The sequence below is a fragment of the Theobroma cacao genome, chromosome 2 (assembly GCF_053813885.1).
Source record: "Theobroma cacao isolate CCN51 chromosome 2, ASM5381388v1, whole genome shotgun sequence".
In the NCBI taxonomy this organism is placed as follows: domain Eukaryota; kingdom Viridiplantae; phylum Streptophyta; class Magnoliopsida; order Malvales; family Malvaceae; genus Theobroma; species Theobroma cacao.
The window spans coordinates 133431-153110 of NC_142640.1; the positions used below are offsets into that span (position 1 = coordinate 133431).

Below are 19680 nucleotides of genomic sequence, written 5' to 3' on the forward strand. Positions count from 1 at the left end.
TCTTAAACATATCAAAATAATTTATGAAACATGATAATTTTAAATTCAAATCTATTTAAGTTGGTGTCATTTTGTCTCGTGCTACCATCTCTATATGCTATACTCTGCGGTAAAGAAGGAAAGCCCTTTTTGTTTTTTTATTAAAAATAAGAATTGCGGCAGGTGGCGTTGATGTTCGATTAGGTAATCACAACTTCAAGAAAGAAAAGATAGAGGGACGGCAAGGAAAAGGTGAAGAAGAAGAAGAAGAAGACGACGAGCAAGGGAGAAAGAAAGTAAGATGGCGGTAAGCGCAACGGTGATCGGTGCACTGCTGGGGCTGGGAACCCAGATGTACTCCAACGCCCTCCGCAAGCTCCCTTACATGCGACGTGCGAATTCTTTCTCTCTGTTTATTTATTTGAAGTTGTTATTTTGGGGGTTTTCCTAATTCGAAACCCTAGACAAAAGTAGAAATTTCTGAAATTGAAATGCAGATCCGTGGGAGCACGTGCTGGGGATGGGACTGGGAGCAGTGTTCGTGAATCAGCTGGTGAAATGGGACGCTCAGCTCCAACAAGACCTCGACAAAATGCTCGAAAAGGCCAAGGAAGCCAACGAGCGCCGCTACTTCAGTATTCCCTTTTCCTTGCATTCATGACTATATTACCATTTTTCCCCTATTTGGTTGTTGACTCTTATTTGAAATGCAAAGTAAAGTCACTGCGTATAGCGCACCATCGGCCTAGCAGTCATCATCTTTATCACTTATATCTAATCACCCAAAAAAACAAAAAAACAAAAATTTATGATCTGCAATCAATTTTATCAGCTCAGCTCCCATCTATAGTGTTTTTACTTCATCTTGATCCAGGTCATTGAGTTTTGCCTTTGCTTGCAATGTTATATCTTTATTTGTCAAATTCATTCCTGTCAGAATAATTTCACTACTGCATGCACATGTAATGAAGGGGCTGTTTAATTTGCTCTGATTGCACCAATTGTTCTTACTTTATGCCCTTTTTGAAATTACAAAGTCTGGAAGGATTTGGAAGCAGTAGCATCTGCATTACTTTGTTAAATCTTTTTTGTAGCTGATGAATTGTAGTAGTAATAGTTAAGACCTTGCTCCACTAAAGTAGAAGATTAAAGTTAGTATATCTTATCTGCTTGCATAGGATTGTTTTGACATAAATTTCCTCCCTCCCTCCCTTTCTTTGAACTGCAGATGAAGATGATGATTGATGCTTTCCCCTATCATCAGATAAGACACTCATGCACCAAGCAACTGTGGTCATACTCATAAAACTGGTTCAGATTGTGGGTGATGGATAATTTTGGATTGTGTGTTTGTTTTCAAGGCTGTTGAACTTTTCTTCTTTTGCCTTTTTTGTTATAAGCTTCTGAGTCCAAACTGGCCACTGCAAATGCTCTTCTTGTAATAATTGAAAAATAATTTAAAGAAATTGCACTGATTTTTTGAGCTGCAGAGTTTCTTAAGTATGAAATCTGTTTAATAGCCTTATCTAATTTTTGTTTCGCTGATATCTGTTTAATAGCCATAACTTATTTCTGTTTCGCTGATCTCTGTTTAATAGCCATATCCATTATTGTGAAAACTGATGAGGCAGGGGCTGCGGGTGTGCTGGATTATTATAAATGGAAGAGAAGAAAAGAATAGCTAGGTGTCCAAATTCCGAGGATTTCCTTTACAACTATTTTTAAAAGATTTCCCAACAAAAACTATTCAAACAAGCTGGAGCTTGGCATATAACGTACTAAAATTCTGAATGTTTATATGGAAGTTTCACGATGTGAGCTTGCGGCAGCCATTAGTTTCTCTTTCATTTTGATCAACTTCAACCTTTAAGAAGCGATAGCGTTAGTCATGTCATCTTGTCAAAATCCACCATCCTGTTGTTCAATACATGAATGAGTTGATCACTTGCTTGCCGGGTGGATGGCCTCTCTTGTGCGGTGGTTTTCGTGCACTGCAGTGCTATTTCAAGCACCTGATATGCTGCAGATTCCTCGCCGGGTAAGAGGGGTTTCAAAGCAGGATCTATCAGTTCCCCACGATCAGAACCTTGCATTTCCATTCGCGTCTCCACCCATCTCACCATGTCCATGTCTACACCAAAACAGGCATCAGTCGGCATTTTCCCGCTGACAAGCTCCATTAGCACAATGCCCATACTGTAAACGTCACTCTTCTCAGTTGCCTTCAATGTGTAAGCATACTCTGAAAACACAAAATATCACAACTCAACATCATAAAATTTGTGAGCTCTAATCATATGCTACAGTTTGAGCTATTAACTTACCTGGCGCAATATAACCATAAGACCCTGCAAACCATGAATTTGATTCTGTGTTGGAGTCATGATTCTCAGCAAGTGATTTTGCAAGCCCGAAATCTCCCAAATGAGCGTCCATATTAGAATCTAGCAGCACGTTGCTTGATTTGATGTCCCGATGAACAATCTTTGGCACGCAGTCATGGTGGAGGTACTCCACTCCTTGCGCTAACCCCACTGCAATCCTTATCCTAGCCTCCCAATCAACGCTCTTCTTCTTGATATTCACCGGTTTCCTATGCAGCCAATCCCACACACTTCCGTTCTCCATGTACTCGTATATCAGGAGATTCAAACCAGCCACTCTGTTCCTACAATACCCCATCAACTTCACTAGATGCCTGTGCCTTATCCTCCCAAGTGTCTTAATTTCTCTTGTGAAGCTTCTATTCAATAGAAGATCCTCCTTCCATGAAATCTTTTTGACAGCCACTGTTTCTCCCTTTGGTAATTCAGCTTTGTACACTGTTCCAGATCCTCCTGAGCCAATGACAAACTCATCACTTAGATGTTTTGTGGCTTGCATGATGTCTTCCCATTTATAGTCTTGCTTAGCGGCCCCATTCTGGAAGAGTAGCCTTCTCCGTGCTTGTGAAGAACTGGAAGAGTATGTGCAATTCACCTCACTGGCTCTCTTGGCATATTCTCTCCTCTGTTTCAAGAAGGTGGCTACTATCAGCGCCAGCAGAGCAATTGCAGCTAGAGTTGAAATTGCTGATATCACCACCACGGATGTTTCGCTTAGGGCTGATTGCTGCTTGCTGGATGGAAGGTTGTTGCAACGATCAAGCGGGCTTCCACATAGATTTAAGTTCCCTTCAAATGCCTCAGCTGGCCAGTGTGACAACTGTTTGCTTAATTTGCCTTGAAGCTTGTTGCAGGAGAGATTAAGCTTGCCCAAGCTGCTCATGTCACCAATTTGAGGAGGGACTTCCCCGATGAGTTGATTGTGAGAAAGATCGAGGGCTTCGAGCTTCGATAGCGTTCCAATAGAAGGTGGGATTTGTCCGGTGAGATTGTTGTTACTGAGATCTAGAATGCTTTGAAGATTCTGGAGTTGTCCAAGCTCAGTTGGTATATCCCCATTGAAGCTGTTCCATGAGAGCTGTAGCTCATACAACTTGCTTAGCTTGCCTATGGTCGGAGGAATAGGTCCAGAAAGTTGGTTTCTGTTGAGGTTGAGCACATTAAGAGATAACAAGTTCCCAATTTCACCAACTAGAGTTCCATTGAGCGAATTGCCATCAAGGCAGAGTACCAACAACTTGGAACAATTGAAAAGTTCTCGAGGAAGAGCCCCAAAAAATTGATTGGAGGAGAGCCTAATCTCCCCTAGTTGAGGCAAACCACCAAGCCATGGTGGTACCAGTCCAGAAAGGAAGTTGTTATTTAGATCAATATGACTCAGTTTCCTGCACAACATCAGCTCAGCTGGTATAGGTCCACTGAGCATATTACCCGAGAGATCTAATAGTGACAGTTCACGAATCTTGCCCAATGATCCGGGGATTCTGCCAGTGAATTGGTTTTTGCCTAATCTTAGTCTCTCAAGAAAAGGTGAATTACCAAGCTCCGGAGGGATGTCACCATCCAATGCATTGTTTGTTAAATCAAAAGAAAGCAAAGAGCGTGAACTACACAATGCAGCAATGCTGCCATTCATTTTGTTTTTGGACAGATTGACTCTTGTCAGGTTCGCTAAATTGATCAATGAAGTGGGGAGATTACCTTCAATTGAATTGTTGTAAAGCATGAGCTGCTCCAGGGCTTCAAGGTACCCGAAACTCGCGGGAATGACACCAGATAGGCGATTGTCTGCTAAGTCCAGGATGGTTAGTTGATGACAGTTACCCAACGTGGCTGGAATATAACCCACAAGCGCATTTTGCCTCAGATGAAGAAGATGCAGCTCCTTCAGTCTGCCAATAGTAACGGGAATCTCCCCAGTGAAACGATTGCCAAAGAAGTCAATCATTTTCAGGCTTGAACAATTACCAATCTCCGAAGGCAGATCTCCAGACAGTTGATTTTCATACAGATATAAGATTTCAAGTTTGCTCAGCATTCCAATTTCTCTGGGTAAGTTGCCCTCCAAATTGTTGTGAAACAGTGCAAGCGTCTGCAAGTTGCTGAGGTTTGCTATGAATGGAGAAATTGAACCAACCAAGCTGTTGTTGTGGAGATAGAGATCGGTCAATTCAAGCAGCTCATAAAGTTCAACCGGTATTGATCCGTTTAGCGTATTGTTGGACAAATCAAGCTGATTCAACGATCGACAGAGTCTCAATTCCGCCGGAATTTCACCTAAAAGTTGAACCTCTGATAGAATGAGATGCTCCAAATTGCTAGTGTTGGAACATATGTTTCTTGGTATTGGACATGAAAGATTGTTGTTTGATAGAACCAAAAACACCAGCTCACTCATCTGGCCCAACTCTTCAGGAATGCCTCCAGTGAGCTTGTTTAACGACAAATCAAGATTCTGAAGATTGCCCAAGTTCGCTAATGACCTCGGGATTGTACCTTCAAGATGGTTCCCCATAAAACTGAGATAAACGAGTTGGCTCAATTCACCAAGTTGACTCGGTATCTCCCCTGACAGACTGTTGTTAATCAAATTGAGAACTTGAAGGCCCTTGAGACAACCCAATTCCGCTGGAATGGATCCATTAAGGTTGTTGAGAGCTGCAGTAAATACGTTGAGGCTTGAACAATTCCCCAGCTCAGGTGGGATAGGGCCCTCAAGTTGATTATCCTGCAGAATCAAGTTCTCAACTCGAGCGAGTTGACCCAGTTCGGGGGGCATTGGGCCTGTCAGATTGCATGAGGCTAAGCCAAGGGTGACCAAGTTGACTAGGTTGCCAAATGTGGAAGGAATGGGACCAGTGAGCCCATTATCACCTATTCGCATGACTCGGAGACTGGTGAGTGAACCCAGCTGAGGTGGGATGGGACCAGAGAGTTGGTTTGAGAAGAGAAGCAAAGATTCCAAAGAAGGAAGGTTAGAGAGGGTGGTTGGGATGGGGCCCGTAAGGCGGTTAGATGAAAGATCAAGGTGGAGTAGGTTCTGTAAACGACCAAGCGAGGGTGATATTGACCCACCGAGTGAGAATCCAGAAAGGTTTAGGCTCACTACATGGACTGATGAGCTATCGAAGGAGCTGAAGCCACAAGTAACTCCTGTCCAAGTACAGAAATTGGGGTTGGTTTTAGAGGACCAGTCATGCAGCACATTTTGAGGGTCTTCTTCGAACGAGCTCTTCACCTCTAAGAGAATTGATAACTCTTGGTTTTGGCAGAAAACAGAAACGAATGCACAACATGTTAAAAAGAGTATAATACTAGTATTTAGGAGGATGGAGAAGTCCTTTTTCATCGTGTCCATCTCTCTGGAGGAACAGAGTACACAATAAGCTGAAGAGAGAAAACAAATGTTAAAGTATATTGCATTGCATGAACATAGAGAGCATTGAAGAGGAGTAGTGCAGGTTTATGGTAAAAGCATTATAAATTGGTGCATGGATGGCGTTGGGTCGGGAGCATAGACGAGTGGAATACAGGCAGGCTGGGTAGATACCTGTATCCGAATGGAGATCATTAAGGAGGTGCAGGTTCACGAGACGAGACTCCAGAGCTGAGATGGATGGCCGAATCTGCGTTGGGAGTAGGTAATATATGCAGAGTAGTCTTTTAAGAGGCCTTAAAATGGGTGACGAGCTCCAAGAGGGGATAAGAGGCGTCGAGATTTGAGAGCACAAGTCTGTCAGTGGGTGCCATAAATGCACTGCCGAACTAATTCTACTGTTGTATTGGGAACAAGGGAGGGAAAGGGGGGCAGACTGAGACTCGTAGAGATTGTTTGAGACTTTGATGATACTCCAACTGTACTGCTGTGGACAGGTGGGCACATAAATGAAGGTGAAGATGAAAGGATATAGTAATCGTTTTGAAGTAGACAGGGTCAAAGTGGGTCAGAGGGAGGATATGCATATAGAAATCTGAGCAAAAGGATTTTGTGTGATATCATTGTCCTACAGTAAATTACAGAAAGAAGCAAATGCAAGTGAATAAGAAAGGTTATAGTGGAATGAAGAGAAAGGATTAGCAGCTTGCTGCAGTAGTTAGAGGAGTGAGTGAGCTGTGGGCTTTGCTTGTTTTATTAATGTGTTAGCTCAGAATGAGAAAGAGAGCGGTTGAATTCCTAATTTTAGTTACAAAGTCAAAGCAATGGAGTCCCCACGTAATTAGCTATTATTATTACTCCAACTTAATTAATTGCATCCGGTCTTCGCTCATGTCATCCTTGTAAAGAAAAGAAGCAGCTAGCTAGCTTAACGCATTGCTTACCCATTTCATTCTTAATTAACTAATAATAATCATAATCATATAATTGGGTTGAGCCACCGAACCCTAATGTCTTTTTTCTGGCTTTTTCATTGCTTGCCTACTCCAAATCACCTGCTTAATTAATTTCCTGCTTTCACCCTAGCTACCCTTTATTCATATATGCAGAACAAACGTCAAACTACTTTTGTCCATGCAAGTTATCTCTCTTCTTCAAGATCATACGAAAACTGGGGGTAGCTAGGAAACTAAATACTTAAGTTTTCCTCTTTTTTCTTTAAAATGTATTTATTTATTTGAGGAACAAGTCCGATCCAGGAGAGAAATAATTTAAATTGTTTTATTTCAATAACAACATAAATTTGGGTTGTTAGAAAATAATTAGAACACTTAAATTCTGTTTGATTGATATTTTTGTTGTACGCTCTTAATTAATTTGTAAAAAAAATTAACAAATAACAAATATAGCAATGATCAATTGAAATCCTAATTATCCACATCAATACACCTTAAGATGAGTTGAACAACGGGCGAAGCAGGAGATTGTCAATGTCTATGGTTATAGCTAGGTTCCGCAACAATAGGCGTAGCTTAAGAAATATATATATATATATATATATATATATATATATATATAATATGATAAGATACAGATGACACAGGTAGCTAGAAAATGACAATTAATGCCTTAATTAATTTGTCTTAAATTGTTTAGACAAAAGTTGTCCCGTGATATATAATGTTGGATTAAAATCATTAGTTACATGACGTTTGTATTTACAAATTAATCAACGTCTTGTTTTATTACGAAAGTATGTGCCACCAATTAGTCACAAATGATTAATCTTATTCTTACTAAAGAATTAATATATGATGAAAACATGCATAGACACGTACTTGGTGATTGATTAAATAAATATATGCAGAGAATATTCGTGGAATTGGTGGTTGCTTAGATTTTGATATAAAATCATATTAAGATGCTTTTAGCCAAGAGAAGCTGACAAATTCAGATGTTGCTAACTAAGTCATACACGCAAACAATTTCCAAGCATATCGTAATATCTACTCCTACATATAGCATACAGAGCAAAAGGCGACAAGCGAATATAAAAAATAAAAGTAGGGTACGGGCATTATTTGACTACACTTTATACATATATTTACACCCAGTCCCAGAGATGGGAACTATTGCTTATTCTTGCATTGGGTTGGGCCTTCCGATCTTTGTTGGGCCTCTTTGGACCATATTGGCCGACACCCATTGGGTTGGGTTGGTGAATGCCTTTTTCTACCTCTCTTTAACAAACTAGCAAGGTCAGGTCAGAGGCATTAATTAATTCCCAACTCGGACATGCTAGCATGTCATCTTTGATTAACAATATATTCTGGTGGGGGTGCCTCCCACGTATTTTTCTATTTCTAAGGCAATTCATATCTTACATATATATATATATGTATATATAAACGTATCAACATTACCAAAGATTCCATCCATCATCCCAATTTTCCTTGAATTTTGGGCTTACAAATTAAACAATGAAATCCTTCCTCTTCCTCCTCACACTAGTTGTCTTAATTATATCAGCCTCAGCCTCGGCCTCTGCCTCTTCTCCGCTTTTTAGCACATTGGCAGAGACATCACCTCTTGATAATCTCCTACCCTTCAACTACTACCACCAGAGCTGTCCAAAGCTTGAAGAAATTATCAACAAAAAAGTCAAGGAATGGGTTGCAAAGGATTACACTCTTGCCGCTAGTCTCTTGAGGTTGCATTTTCATGACTGCGCTGTCACGGTAAGCCTGCCTGCTAGCTTAATTGTCTTTCATTTTGCGTCAACTGATGCTCCTAGCTACTATCCTATCATATATGATATATATATATATATATATAGACCTGTCAAGTGAGGATGTGACGTGATTTTATATGCATGCATGCTCATGCTCATTAATGCTCATCAGGGCTGCGATGCTTCCATTCTTTTAAACCACGAGGGAAGTGAGAGGAGAGCCGAGGCCAGCAAAACATTGAGAGGATTTCAAGTGATAGACGACATTAAGGCGGAGGTGGAGAAACTCTGCCCAGCAACGGTTTCTTGCGCAGACATTCTGACGGCCGCCACCAGGGATGCCACTGTCTTACTTGGAGGTCCATACTGGATGGTTCACTATGGCAGGAAAGATTCCCGAATTTCAAATGCAAAAGATGCTAACATGGTGCCTCATGGTCGCGAAAGCATTACCACTCTGATTGAGTTCTTCCAATCTCGGGGTCTGAATGTCATTGATTTGGTTGTTCTCTCAGGTAATTTTGTTAATCATGGTAACTTAATAATTGATATTCTAAAATTATAGCTAATTAATATTGCAATATAATTCGTAGTGTTGGGCTCTAATTAATCAATTAATTTCTTAAATTCTAATGATTAGAATCACTATATATGTACGTCCAGGAGCACACACCATTGGAAGGACAGCATGCGATTCAATTCAACACCGGGTGCATGGCTTGAATGGAACTGGCATGCCTACTCCTAATCCATCGATTGATGATCACTATCTGGACTTCTTGCAAAGAAAATGCAGATCATGTGCACCAGACTCAGAGTCTAATTATGTTGATCTTGATGCTACAACCCCAACCACATTTGATGCCCAGTTTTATGCGAATCTTCAGAAGAAGATGGGACTTTTATCCACAGATCAAATGCTATATTCTGATTCAAGGACTAGACCTATCGTTAACACATTAATCCAGGACCCTTCCATTTTCAGAAACCAGTTTTGGGTCTCCATGGTAAAGCTTGGAAATATTCAGGTCCTCTCTGGTCAGAATGAAGGCGAAATTCGAACCAACTGCAATTTCGTCAACTATTATTGATTTTTTTTCTGTCTATTCACTTATCTATTTTTGGTCTTGCCATGTTTTGCTGATAATTAAATTATCCCCCTTAATTATCAATAATTAATTAATTAATGCTCCTGAGACTCGAGTTTATCAATGTACTATTCTTTTGGCTTTCCTTTGGATATATATATATACATATATATGTATGTTCACTCTCTTGTTTTGACAATAATTAAGGAGAAGTGTAAGCTCCAATTAAGGTGGCAGGCCACTCTAATTAAATTGATTATTTTTTATACACTCAAACAAAGTTCATTATATTAATTAAATGATTAAAAAAATCCCACAGTTCAAGTAATCGACTTGATAAAAAAAATTCATATGAAAGCACTTAATGACAAGCCATTCAAAAAATATTTTTTTTGTTGGTAAAATTGTAAAAATATATTCTGATAAATTACGTAAATTTATTGTACTTAAAAAGCAGGATCCAATCTAAACTGTTTTGCGGATATTTTGGTTTTTCGTGATTGGAGCATTTTGGCAAGGACGAAGAAACAAACAAGTTTAGACTCTTAAATAGGATTGTCTCATCCAGGTTCCATCTGCAGTATGCGTTGATGCCCTGGTGGTCGACACTAACTGTAGGTAAAAGTCTATAGGGACAGCGCTAGCGCTCCCTAGCTAGCTCGCTGTCATAAATTAAGGTCAAACCCATAATACTACATACACACCACAAGCTTCTTCTTCTTCTCCGTATTCCTCTACCGAATGCTAAAGCATTCTTCCTGCAGTTACACCACTCCTTTGCTTTACACTTTTTGATCTTCCAACTCTCTCACTCTCCAAAGTAGTACCAACATTTTAATACTAAACCCCATAGCTAGCTAGTGTAAGGAATCCTCCTCGATCGAAACTCATACTGATATGCAAACTTGAGCTAGCTCTCTCAACATCGCACGTGCAGCAGCAAGCTAGGCTAGCTCGTGTCTAGCTACGCTTAGCTCCTATATGCTGACAACCCAAATTCTCTTGGATGCATGATTTATATGTAGTACTACGTGCTAGTGTTCTTCATCTTGCATGGCTGCAGGTGATGTAACTTCTTCTTATGTCACTTGTATGACTCTCTTCTTCTTTCTACTTATTATGGTTCACTCCAGTACGATGGGGATGGCCGACTCCACCAGGGAGCGTACGAGTAATTTCCCACATGCCAACAGTTCAAGGGAAAGGGATGGGACGTCGCACTACTGTACGGAATTTTCCACAAGAAGACCAGCTGGGCGCCGGATGATGGAGGCAAATTACGACAACCGTTCAAAGTCGACCGATGCAAATCATTTTTCTCCACCAGCAAGGCGAAGAAGAAGATGGCCATCTCCGTGGCGAGAAAAGATTTTCAATGCCAGTGCACACGAAGTTCCTAGTGGTCCTAATCCCATATCAAATAGGTAAATTCAACTAATAATAATCATGTTGTAGAGACTCGTAGTAGCTTGTTACTTAGTTTACGTCTAATTTGTTCCATCTTTCTTTTTATATATTAATATTTTAATTTGTTGCATATATATAGAGCTAGCTTCTTAGTCAGTGCTAGCTAGCTCTCCTACAGTAAGAGAAAGCGATATATCACTACATTACTTTTATATATTCTTAATTATTAGTTGTATTGTTTTCCAAACACACCTTACCCATCAAAATCAATCATTTGATGATGATGATGATGATGAGATTTTAGTGATGATCTTAGTTTTTCTTTTCTTTTTGTGAAATTGCAATACAAACTATGAGTCATGATAGTGTTTATGCTCCATACTCCTCCCAAAGTCTGTTGTGTTTAACGGAAGCATATATATGCAGCTGCTAAAAGAAATGGCTATTCTCACTTGGTTGATATTCGAAAAAATATTAGGCGAAGTGCCCATGTGCTTACTCTTCACCAGTCTGGAATTTGGCTTCATTTAACCAGTTTTGGGAGAGGGATTAAAGGTGTACGTGTATAATCAAACATCAACTACTAGTAGCTAGCTGCTTAAATTGTGAAAGCTTTTTAAGTAATGAACCATGATCATAGGAGCAGTATCAGAAAGGTGGATGCTGCGAGCAAAGAGATGAAATTTGTGTAGATGAAAAGAAGATAAAGAGAGACATAATGATTGAAAAATGCATGTCGCTTTAGGTCTTTTTAAGACGCAGAGGCTCCTGCAATAGGGGCTACTTGTAAATGTAAAACGTCATAATGAAAGACAAAGGAAAGGCCCAAACCAGCCATTGTTTTTCGTGTAAAGTCATGCATACGAACCTGGCATTGGCATCCAAAGCAGTGGTGAAGGGTCACTTTCCTTCTCCCCAGTCCCCACCCTAAGTTCCCAACCCTTGATTTCTTGTGCATTGCAATTGTCCATTGTTTCTTTTTCCCGTCCTTGTCTGCCTTCTCCATTCTCCACTCTTCTATCCGCTTTGGAACCTAGCTAGCTCCTCCCTTTGTTTTCTTTTCATTGGAACTACTTTCTGCATTTGTTTTTCATGCTATCCTTTAGCCACTCCTCCTTTTCTCAGCATCTCCACGGGTTTATACCCTTTAGTTAACAAGTTTTCATCTGACATGAAATGGTGAGATAATGGCAGGTTAAAAGTAATGATATTGTAAAATTTTCAAAATTTTTGTATCAAATTAAGTTTGCTGTTATGGGTTAATTAGAGACATGCCTGCCTTCCCAGAGCAATACAAAAAGGAAAAGCGAAAATCTTTTTTTGGATAAGTGTGCGAGAATGAGCTGGCAGCATAAATGTCACCCTTAATCTGAGGCTGGCCATGGGCTTGGATTGGAATCAAAGGATATTCAGACTTGGAACACAGCATGCATTATCTCGAAATTTGTGGGCACTTCTGACTCAATCAGGATCCTCATGGATAGCTTGGGTGCAAATGCTTGTGGTAAGTTTGGAAGAAATTGCTGTAACTCAGGCCTCTTGCCTTCTCCTTTTTCTGTCAGATACTCTGATTAAATCACCTCACAACATTTATAACGTTATAAGATCACAAAAATAAGAAGAAATAAACAAAAAATCAATGACAAGTAATTTGTAACAGGTTGTGATCAAGCAGTGAATACCTGTCACATGATCAGTTGTAAGAGTTTGTGAGTTTTGTCAGCAACAAGAAGGTGGGCCTTATGGGAAAAAGAATTTTGAAGATGTCCCTCTCGTGGTCTACAATTTCATTTAATCTCATTGCTTATGATAGACTGAGAAGATATTCGCATTAGATTTTATTCCATGACTTTCCACGATTGTAAAACTTTCTAAAAAGGAGTTTTAAGTCAAGACCAAGACGAAGACACCAAGTATTTTGCACAGAGGAGGTAAGATTGTTCGCTTTTGGCAATGAAAGCATCATTCTGCCTTGGCTTTTGATTTTGACTGAGGCCTGAGGGGTTTTCATCATCTTCATCACTTTGCCAAACTTTTGTAACAATCACTCACTCAACCAGACCAATCACCGACCTGCATGTATAGCCTGAACCAGGAGCGACTGTAGCTAATGAGACTCTCAGAACCAACCCTTTGAATATTAGTACTAGGAACGAGAAAAACAAGTGATTGCCTTAATCGAAGTATGTGCTTTTATAACTTTTCTTTTCTAAAATTGAGGTTGTGATAATCTATGTTCTCTGTGTGGATAGAGGAAAAATCAATTTGCCAATTAGCTGTAGCTAGCTCGGCGACAACATTTGCGACACATTGCATACATGCTGTACCTAGGATAAGGTAATAGTATCAGTACACCCAGACCCTGTTACAAGGACAAATCGGCTACCTTCAACCATCAGATGTGCGTGGCACTTTTAATTAGAACAGAACTACTTCAACTTTCGAAAGCCTTTAAGCACAAATTGCAAAAATGATGGATAATTAATGCTTACAATATACGAGTTTTTACAGTTATGAGTTACAACCCTCTCCCCCTACACCACCTCAAAAAAAATATGTACAGCAAACTGTTGCTTTATACCCTTCCAATGCCTAACAGTAGATTGTCTAATAAACTTCGTGTAGAATTTTATATTGCTATGCTATGGTGACCGTATTATCAAAATTGAGGCTTGCACCACTGCTGCTGGAAAGCATTTCACACTGCAGAGTATCAAGTCTCTCATCAAGATCACAAACACACACCACTGATGATATCTGACCTTAAAGATCAATCTTGGTTTACAAGTCAGGACCAGTGCATGTAGAATAGCCCTCCACGTGATCCAAGCCATGCCCCGAAATTATGGTTTTGCCCAAATAGGTGCTCTTTATATCTTTGTTTTTCATCTTCCCTTCCCCCGCATCCTGCAGGTATTTCAAAGGTTTATATAATGTAAATTATAAAGTGGACAGAGAAATGATAAAATATTCCCCACCACTGGCGAGGAAGAAAGATAAATATATAAAACCCAGCAAAAGTAGGGAAGAAAATGAAATATACTTTCAGCCCTTTGCCAGCAAACAGTTGTTGGCGCAGAATCAGAGAATTTGTCCTCGAAGAGCAGTTTACCAGACTTGATACTCCAGAGCCGTAAATAGCAGTCCCCTCCTCCTGAAATGAAAATGTTGTCAGACAGTCAAATTCCCATATCTGCTAAGATTGTATGACATGCATTGCGTTTGTACGGACCTGACACAACAAATCTCTCAGATTGGTCAACTCCAAGCTGTATACGAGTATGGGAATTTACATGCCCTCCATAAGATTGTACAGCCCCTCTCTTAGTTAGGCGGTGATCATAGAGCTTCATCTATTAAGAAAATTATTAAAAAGAAAAAGATTATTCATAAGAGAAACCATCTAGACATGTCCTAATACAGATACAAACAACACCGCAAAAAATACAACTTCTATCAGGAATGAGGCAAATGCAACAACTATGTACCCAATATAATTTAAATAAAACTAAACAGGGAGGAAAATTAGGGGCAGAGGTGAAGTTAGCAAGGCAAAAATTCATACAAGAGTAAAAGGGGCTAAAGGAAACTAACCGAACCATCCATCGAGCTTGCCAAGAAGTACTGATCATAGGATTGAAGTGACACCAAACTTGAGGTCAAAAAAATGTAGCAGGAGTTAAAAAACTCAAAGCAAACAAAGAACACTAGAAAACAGGTTTACGATAAACATCAAAGCCCACTAACCTAGAAATAGATGACGGCATATAAATGGTATGAGAAGGATATATGTGTCCTTTGAGCTGAAAAACATGACAATCAGATACATCACCCTCCGGTTCAACAAAACAAGAGGTTCCCAAGTTAAAAGTTCAACATAATTTCATAATATGAGATGAAGTGAGACATGAATAAGTACATTGAAAAAGTTGACATTAAAAGCAAGAGAAATGGAAATATGAGATCATGCCTCATGGCTCATCTACTAACAAAGTTGCCACACTTCTAAGAGCAATATTTTACATTTAAATCTACAGCTGCTCTTAAGACCACAACCTGATTTCAGATTCAGAATTAAAAATCACCATCACTCATTATCTTTTCATCATATGCACACATAAAAACTACAATTTAATATCTCTAAAATAGAGTTGATACCTCAAACCATTGTTTCTGATTACTTCTACCTGACGAGAAGTAAGGTACTCGATGCCTCATGAGTCTAGCAGACAGGCCATCCTGGTTCTCACGGACATCAACAGTGACAATCGCTCCATTTCTGAGTCCACACAAAACAAGATTGCCCTGAAATAAGTAATATTCAGGATCAATTTCCAGATATAGATATGCTCCAATCTCCAATGAAGCAAATCCTGTTAATAATAAGTAGACTACAAAAGACAAGGGCCAATCAGGATCTGAATGTGGTCCTATAGTTCTGCAAACTTATCACTCTATTCTTTACCTGCATTGCTGGGGTCAAGAGTATACACACATATATGATTGACAGAACCCATTATGGCACTAATTACTATAAATCAGATATACATCACTTAGCTTGGACCCAGACAAGATAAGATGGTCCAGACAGCAGCAAAATTGTATTTTTTGGCTCCCAATGCGTAAAGGGAGTAGCAAAATTTATTAGGCATGATTGAACATTAATATTAATGAACTTATTCTGCTCCTTACAAACTGAGAAATTATGAAAAGGCTCATCGATTAAAATAAAGGGGCATTTGAGATCATTGGCCAAAACCTTGAAAGGATATATTACTTACCGTCTGATCAAATTGTTGTGCCAAAACATCACTTTTAGTACGACACACCCATACTGAGGTTCCTCTTTCCACATTGACCAAAGAAGCTCCAATATTGGTTCCTATAACAATCAAACAAGCATATATAAGTATCTTGACATTACACAAAGCAAAAGATAATAGCAGGTAAAGGTCACTACCCTCTTATTTATTTATTTATTTATTTATTCATAAGGGACTCGTTATGACAATTGTTCAAATAAGATACAACAACAGAAATTTTAAAATGACATATGCTCACAGCAATTCCAATTAATTGCAGTTTGTGATTGAAGAAGAGTACAAAAATGTAGAAAATGCGAAACCAATGATCAGGCCTTAGTCCAAGTGGATAAAATTAATGTCTAACACCATGTAATTGCAACCTAAATTGAGCAGGGAAACTAAACTGAGGAAAACATGGCCGGAAATGATTGCAAAGGACCTTGCATTACTGATCATACGAAAGACTAAGAAGAAAAGTTTATGATTCCATCTAGAGGACAATGGCATAATAGAGGAACTATCAGAAATTTCAGGAAAGCTGTCTAATTCCATGCTACAAAAGAAGACAACATCAAAGCCAAATTAAGCACAACTTAACAAGATAAAAAAACTTAAACGAAAATGACAGGGAGAGAAAAAACTTGCCAATTACTGCTCGACTTGTATGAGAGTTGAAATCTGCTGTCCAAATGGTATAATTGAAAGAAGCAACTGCATGTAACCTTTGATCCACTGTAGAACTAAAATCTACTGGTTCCAGGAGATTAAGGATATAAACATATCCACCAGAAGTCTCGGATCCCAGTGTAGTTATCCTGTTTTCTTATGTTAAGAGATTGCAAGTGCAAAACCAAATCTTCTTCAGATTCAGACATAGTATATCTAAAATTTGAGAAGTTTATGGCAGCAGTGGTATAAACCATGAATTAGGTTGCACATCCATTTGGCAAAGTGAGACTCCAGTGAGTAATACTTCATAAAACATGTTAAAATCTTGCCCATCCAGATCACAGCCAAGATTCAAATATTTTCAGGGATTAATGTCTTCAATTATAGGAAAAAGGGTCTATTTATAGATTGACCATACAGTTTGGGAAAAAGCCTTCCTAGACAGATTAAATCGAGAGGACCACAAGCATTGTCAGCATATCCCAGATCAAGAACCTAAAAAGAGAAACATTTTTCTTTTGTTTTTCCCATCCAATAAGTGGATTTACATAATAGAAGTTAACTTATTCAGCTGCAAGGAACATTTAAGTATTACCATCACATAAATTAAATAAATGATTCTAAGAGAAGCCATATGTTAAAGTGTTTGTCAAAATAAGCAATCACTGAAGGATACAGTGCACGTCGGACCTTAGAGTCATCATTGTTTGTAAAAGTAGGGCACTTTTCAAACAATTTCATACAAGAAATTCTTGATGACATACGAAGTGAAGCACCTAGGGGCCTCCACATATACCGAGGTGTTTCATTACTCTCTGCTTCCACCTTGGTAGAAGGCCCAACAAGATCAGGAATGTGGGTTAGCCCATACTCAAAATGTTGTCCAAACTTTCCAACGTTTAAGAAACTGCAAGAACACCAAACTTCAGAAGCAATGACTAAATTATATAAATGTTTATGAAGTACCACACCAGTGATAGAAAATTTCAAACAAGGGATGATACATAAGTTGCTCTGCAATGCCATTTAAAGAAGCTACTGTTGCATCACAAGAAGAATTAGAAGACAATAACAAATCCATGAGACAAGCATAAGGCTTGGAATTACAGTGTAACATAAAACTTGAATAAAAAAATGGAAGTGAATATTAGTATTTAACTCAACATGTAGAATGTGTGCATGTGCATGTGTTTTGCAGTCATAAGAGAATGCATCATAATATGTAAAAGATCCAATACAATAATTAGAAGGAATGGATAACATTCGGCTGGTAACACCAACAAGAAAGTCACTTCATTGTGGGAAAGAAAAGGTGTCAAAGATATGTGGGGGTTCCAATGTCACAATGAAATTCAAAAGGCGAACTAATTTAGATCGTAGCACCAATAGAAAGACCATGCTATGCATTGTGTTCCTCATATTTATATCACACTTCATTCCAATTTGCAAGAACTAGGGCATGTTTAGGTCTCCCAACCATACAGTGTCCAGGGTTATTATCACCAGATGACATGACACCACAATTCAAAATAACAGGTCCCTGCTCAAAACATGCTAACCAATGACACACTTCGGCAAAACGTATTTTGCCACCAGTAGATGTGATAAAAGCAAATGAATGCTAACAACTCATGCCTTATGTGTTAATAAATTGTAGGCCCAACTACAATAGTAGAATTACAATAAAACTATAGAAAAATATTTTGGAGGTATCTTGTATTTGGAAGAGAATGTAGATACATCTATGCATGTTTCCAACTCTATTTATACCTCAAGGAGCCATCTATACTGCCTGCTAGTAGAACATCAGTTTCCATTTGACCCTCTAGTGTCTGTGTATCTATTTGTGTCTGTTCCAAAGCACTATCACTTATATTATCTGTCCCACGATATCTCCAAATCTGAAATAAATTTTAGTAAACATAAGATCATGAAAACTAAGTGATTCTCAGCAAGAAATTTATGGGGAACAAAATTCTGAATAATCCTCTAGGATGTTAAATAATTCCAACTAATGCAGCCTAAAAAAACCAAGAACAGGCAATATAAATTCATATAAAATAGTATTATTCTACTTTTTTCCATAAATATTCTCAAGGGTCACAAAGGCAAGAAACAAAAATGGTTTGGCCTATCTGCAAGACAAACTAAAACTAACTCTTACTACGGTTAAAAATGATATACTCCATTTAGTTTGATGAATTAGTGGACTAACATGAAGAATTTGTAAATTTTAGAAAATTAGCATTGGGCAACTTGTAAATTACCACAGGTTTAGAAGCTTGTAACTTGTGGAATTCCTCCTGAAAACTATGCCTCCCTCGATCAAAAGTGAAAGCACCGCCGTTCAACTCTCTAAGATGAAGCAGCCTAGATGTGGGAGCCTTGGTTTGTGGACACAGCTTGGTTGCCTGCAACAAAATGAGTAAAAGAAGTTGAAGATAGGAAAAATATGAAGCTGTATGTCTCCAGTAAAGTTAAAAGGTAAGAAAGAAAAAGTTAATGGTGAAAACCCCATTAGAATTAAGGAAGGATTATTATTATTATTATTATTATTGTTAGTCTTCCAAATGAAAAACTCAAAGTCTCAACAAAATTGAAGCCTGAACCAGATGTATAGGTAGTAAAGATAGAAAACGAATTCAATTGAACAAAGTTGAATCATTATTGTTATGAGTAATCCTTAGGATTAGGGAAGAAATATCTTTTGCACAGTTAGTGTCGATATCTATGTCAACCATACAATGGAAAAACGTAATCCTTAGAGGACAACCTTCAACAAGCATTCATATCATGAAGAAGAATCGGAATGGTGTTACCTACCTCAACCTGGATGGAGTTTGAAAGTGGGTTCTTTTGAAATTGCGAAGCATGGGAAGAAGAGCCAGGTATCCGAGGTTTGATGGGGAAGTACCTGTTCTTCTCAGCATCGTAGTACAACCCAGGGAGCTCTGCTACATCAAAATTATAGGCGTAAGTATTAATATTATACTTTCAAACAGTAGAATTAAGAGAGAGAGGTACCTTGCGGCATGTTTTTGGATGGAAGGGGTGATACTCTTGAGTTTGAAAAGCAGAGAAACGATGAAAGGGGGTTTGAGAAGCAGGGACACAAAATCACAAAATCAGAAAACAAGTTATAAGTTAGAAGGTACTTATAAAGCGCGGTGGGCGGCGCTTATGATCTATCTCCCACTTATGTTAGGAGGAGAAGCTGCTGTGATCGTGTTAGTCTGTTCTT

The 19680-nt window shown here is 38.8% G+C and overlaps 4 protein-coding genes across 4 annotated transcripts; 2 read left to right on the forward strand and 2 right to left on the reverse strand.

Annotated features, from left to right (window-relative positions):
* The first annotated feature begins 67 nt into the window (after positions 1 to 67).
* On the forward strand, positions 68 to 1462 carry LOC18606985 (excitatory amino acid transporter). Its single transcript, XM_007040922.3, has 3 exons — positions 68 to 371; positions 477 to 614; positions 1208 to 1462. Exons 1-3 carry the CDS (start codon positions 281 to 283, stop codon positions 1222 to 1224), a joined length of 246 nt encoding a protein of 81 aa, XP_007040984.1. The 5' UTR covers positions 68 to 280; the 3' UTR covers positions 1225 to 1462.
* A 203-nt stretch (positions 1463 to 1665) lies between these two features.
* On the reverse strand, positions 1666 to 6480 carry LOC18606988 (uncharacterized). The gene is made up of 2 exons (XM_018116188.2): positions 2304 to 6480; positions 1666 to 2221 (listed from the first exon to the last, which is right to left on the reverse strand). The coding sequence occupies exons 1-2, from the start codon at positions 5719 to 5721 to the stop codon at positions 1866 to 1868; spliced, it is 3774 nt and encodes a 1257-aa protein (XP_017971677.2). The 5' UTR covers positions 5722 to 6480; the 3' UTR covers positions 1666 to 1865.
* A 1697-nt stretch (positions 6481 to 8177) lies between these two features.
* On the forward strand, positions 8178 to 9695 carry LOC148763881 (Peroxidase superfamily protein). Its single transcript, XM_088803885.1, has 3 exons — positions 8178 to 8477; positions 8643 to 8985; positions 9134 to 9695. Exons 1-3 carry the CDS (start codon positions 8220 to 8222, stop codon positions 9559 to 9561), a joined length of 1029 nt encoding a protein of 342 aa, XP_088660011.1. The 5' UTR covers positions 8178 to 8219; the 3' UTR covers positions 9562 to 9695.
* Positions 9696 to 13415: 3720 nt separating this feature from the next.
* On the reverse strand, positions 13416 to 19670 carry LOC18606991 (Transducin/WD40 repeat-like superfamily protein). Its single transcript, XM_007040926.3, has 13 exons — positions 19464 to 19670; positions 19263 to 19390; positions 18707 to 18850; positions 18210 to 18340; positions 17116 to 17346; positions 16416 to 16585; positions 15747 to 15847; positions 15124 to 15270; positions 14713 to 14768; positions 14560 to 14617; positions 14198 to 14318; positions 14009 to 14119; positions 13416 to 13872 (listed from the first exon to the last, which is right to left on the reverse strand). Exons 1-13 carry the CDS (start codon positions 19471 to 19473, stop codon positions 13754 to 13756), a joined length of 1527 nt encoding a protein of 508 aa, XP_007040988.3. The 5' UTR covers positions 19474 to 19670; the 3' UTR covers positions 13416 to 13753.
* Positions 19671 to 19680: the final 10 nt, after the last annotated feature.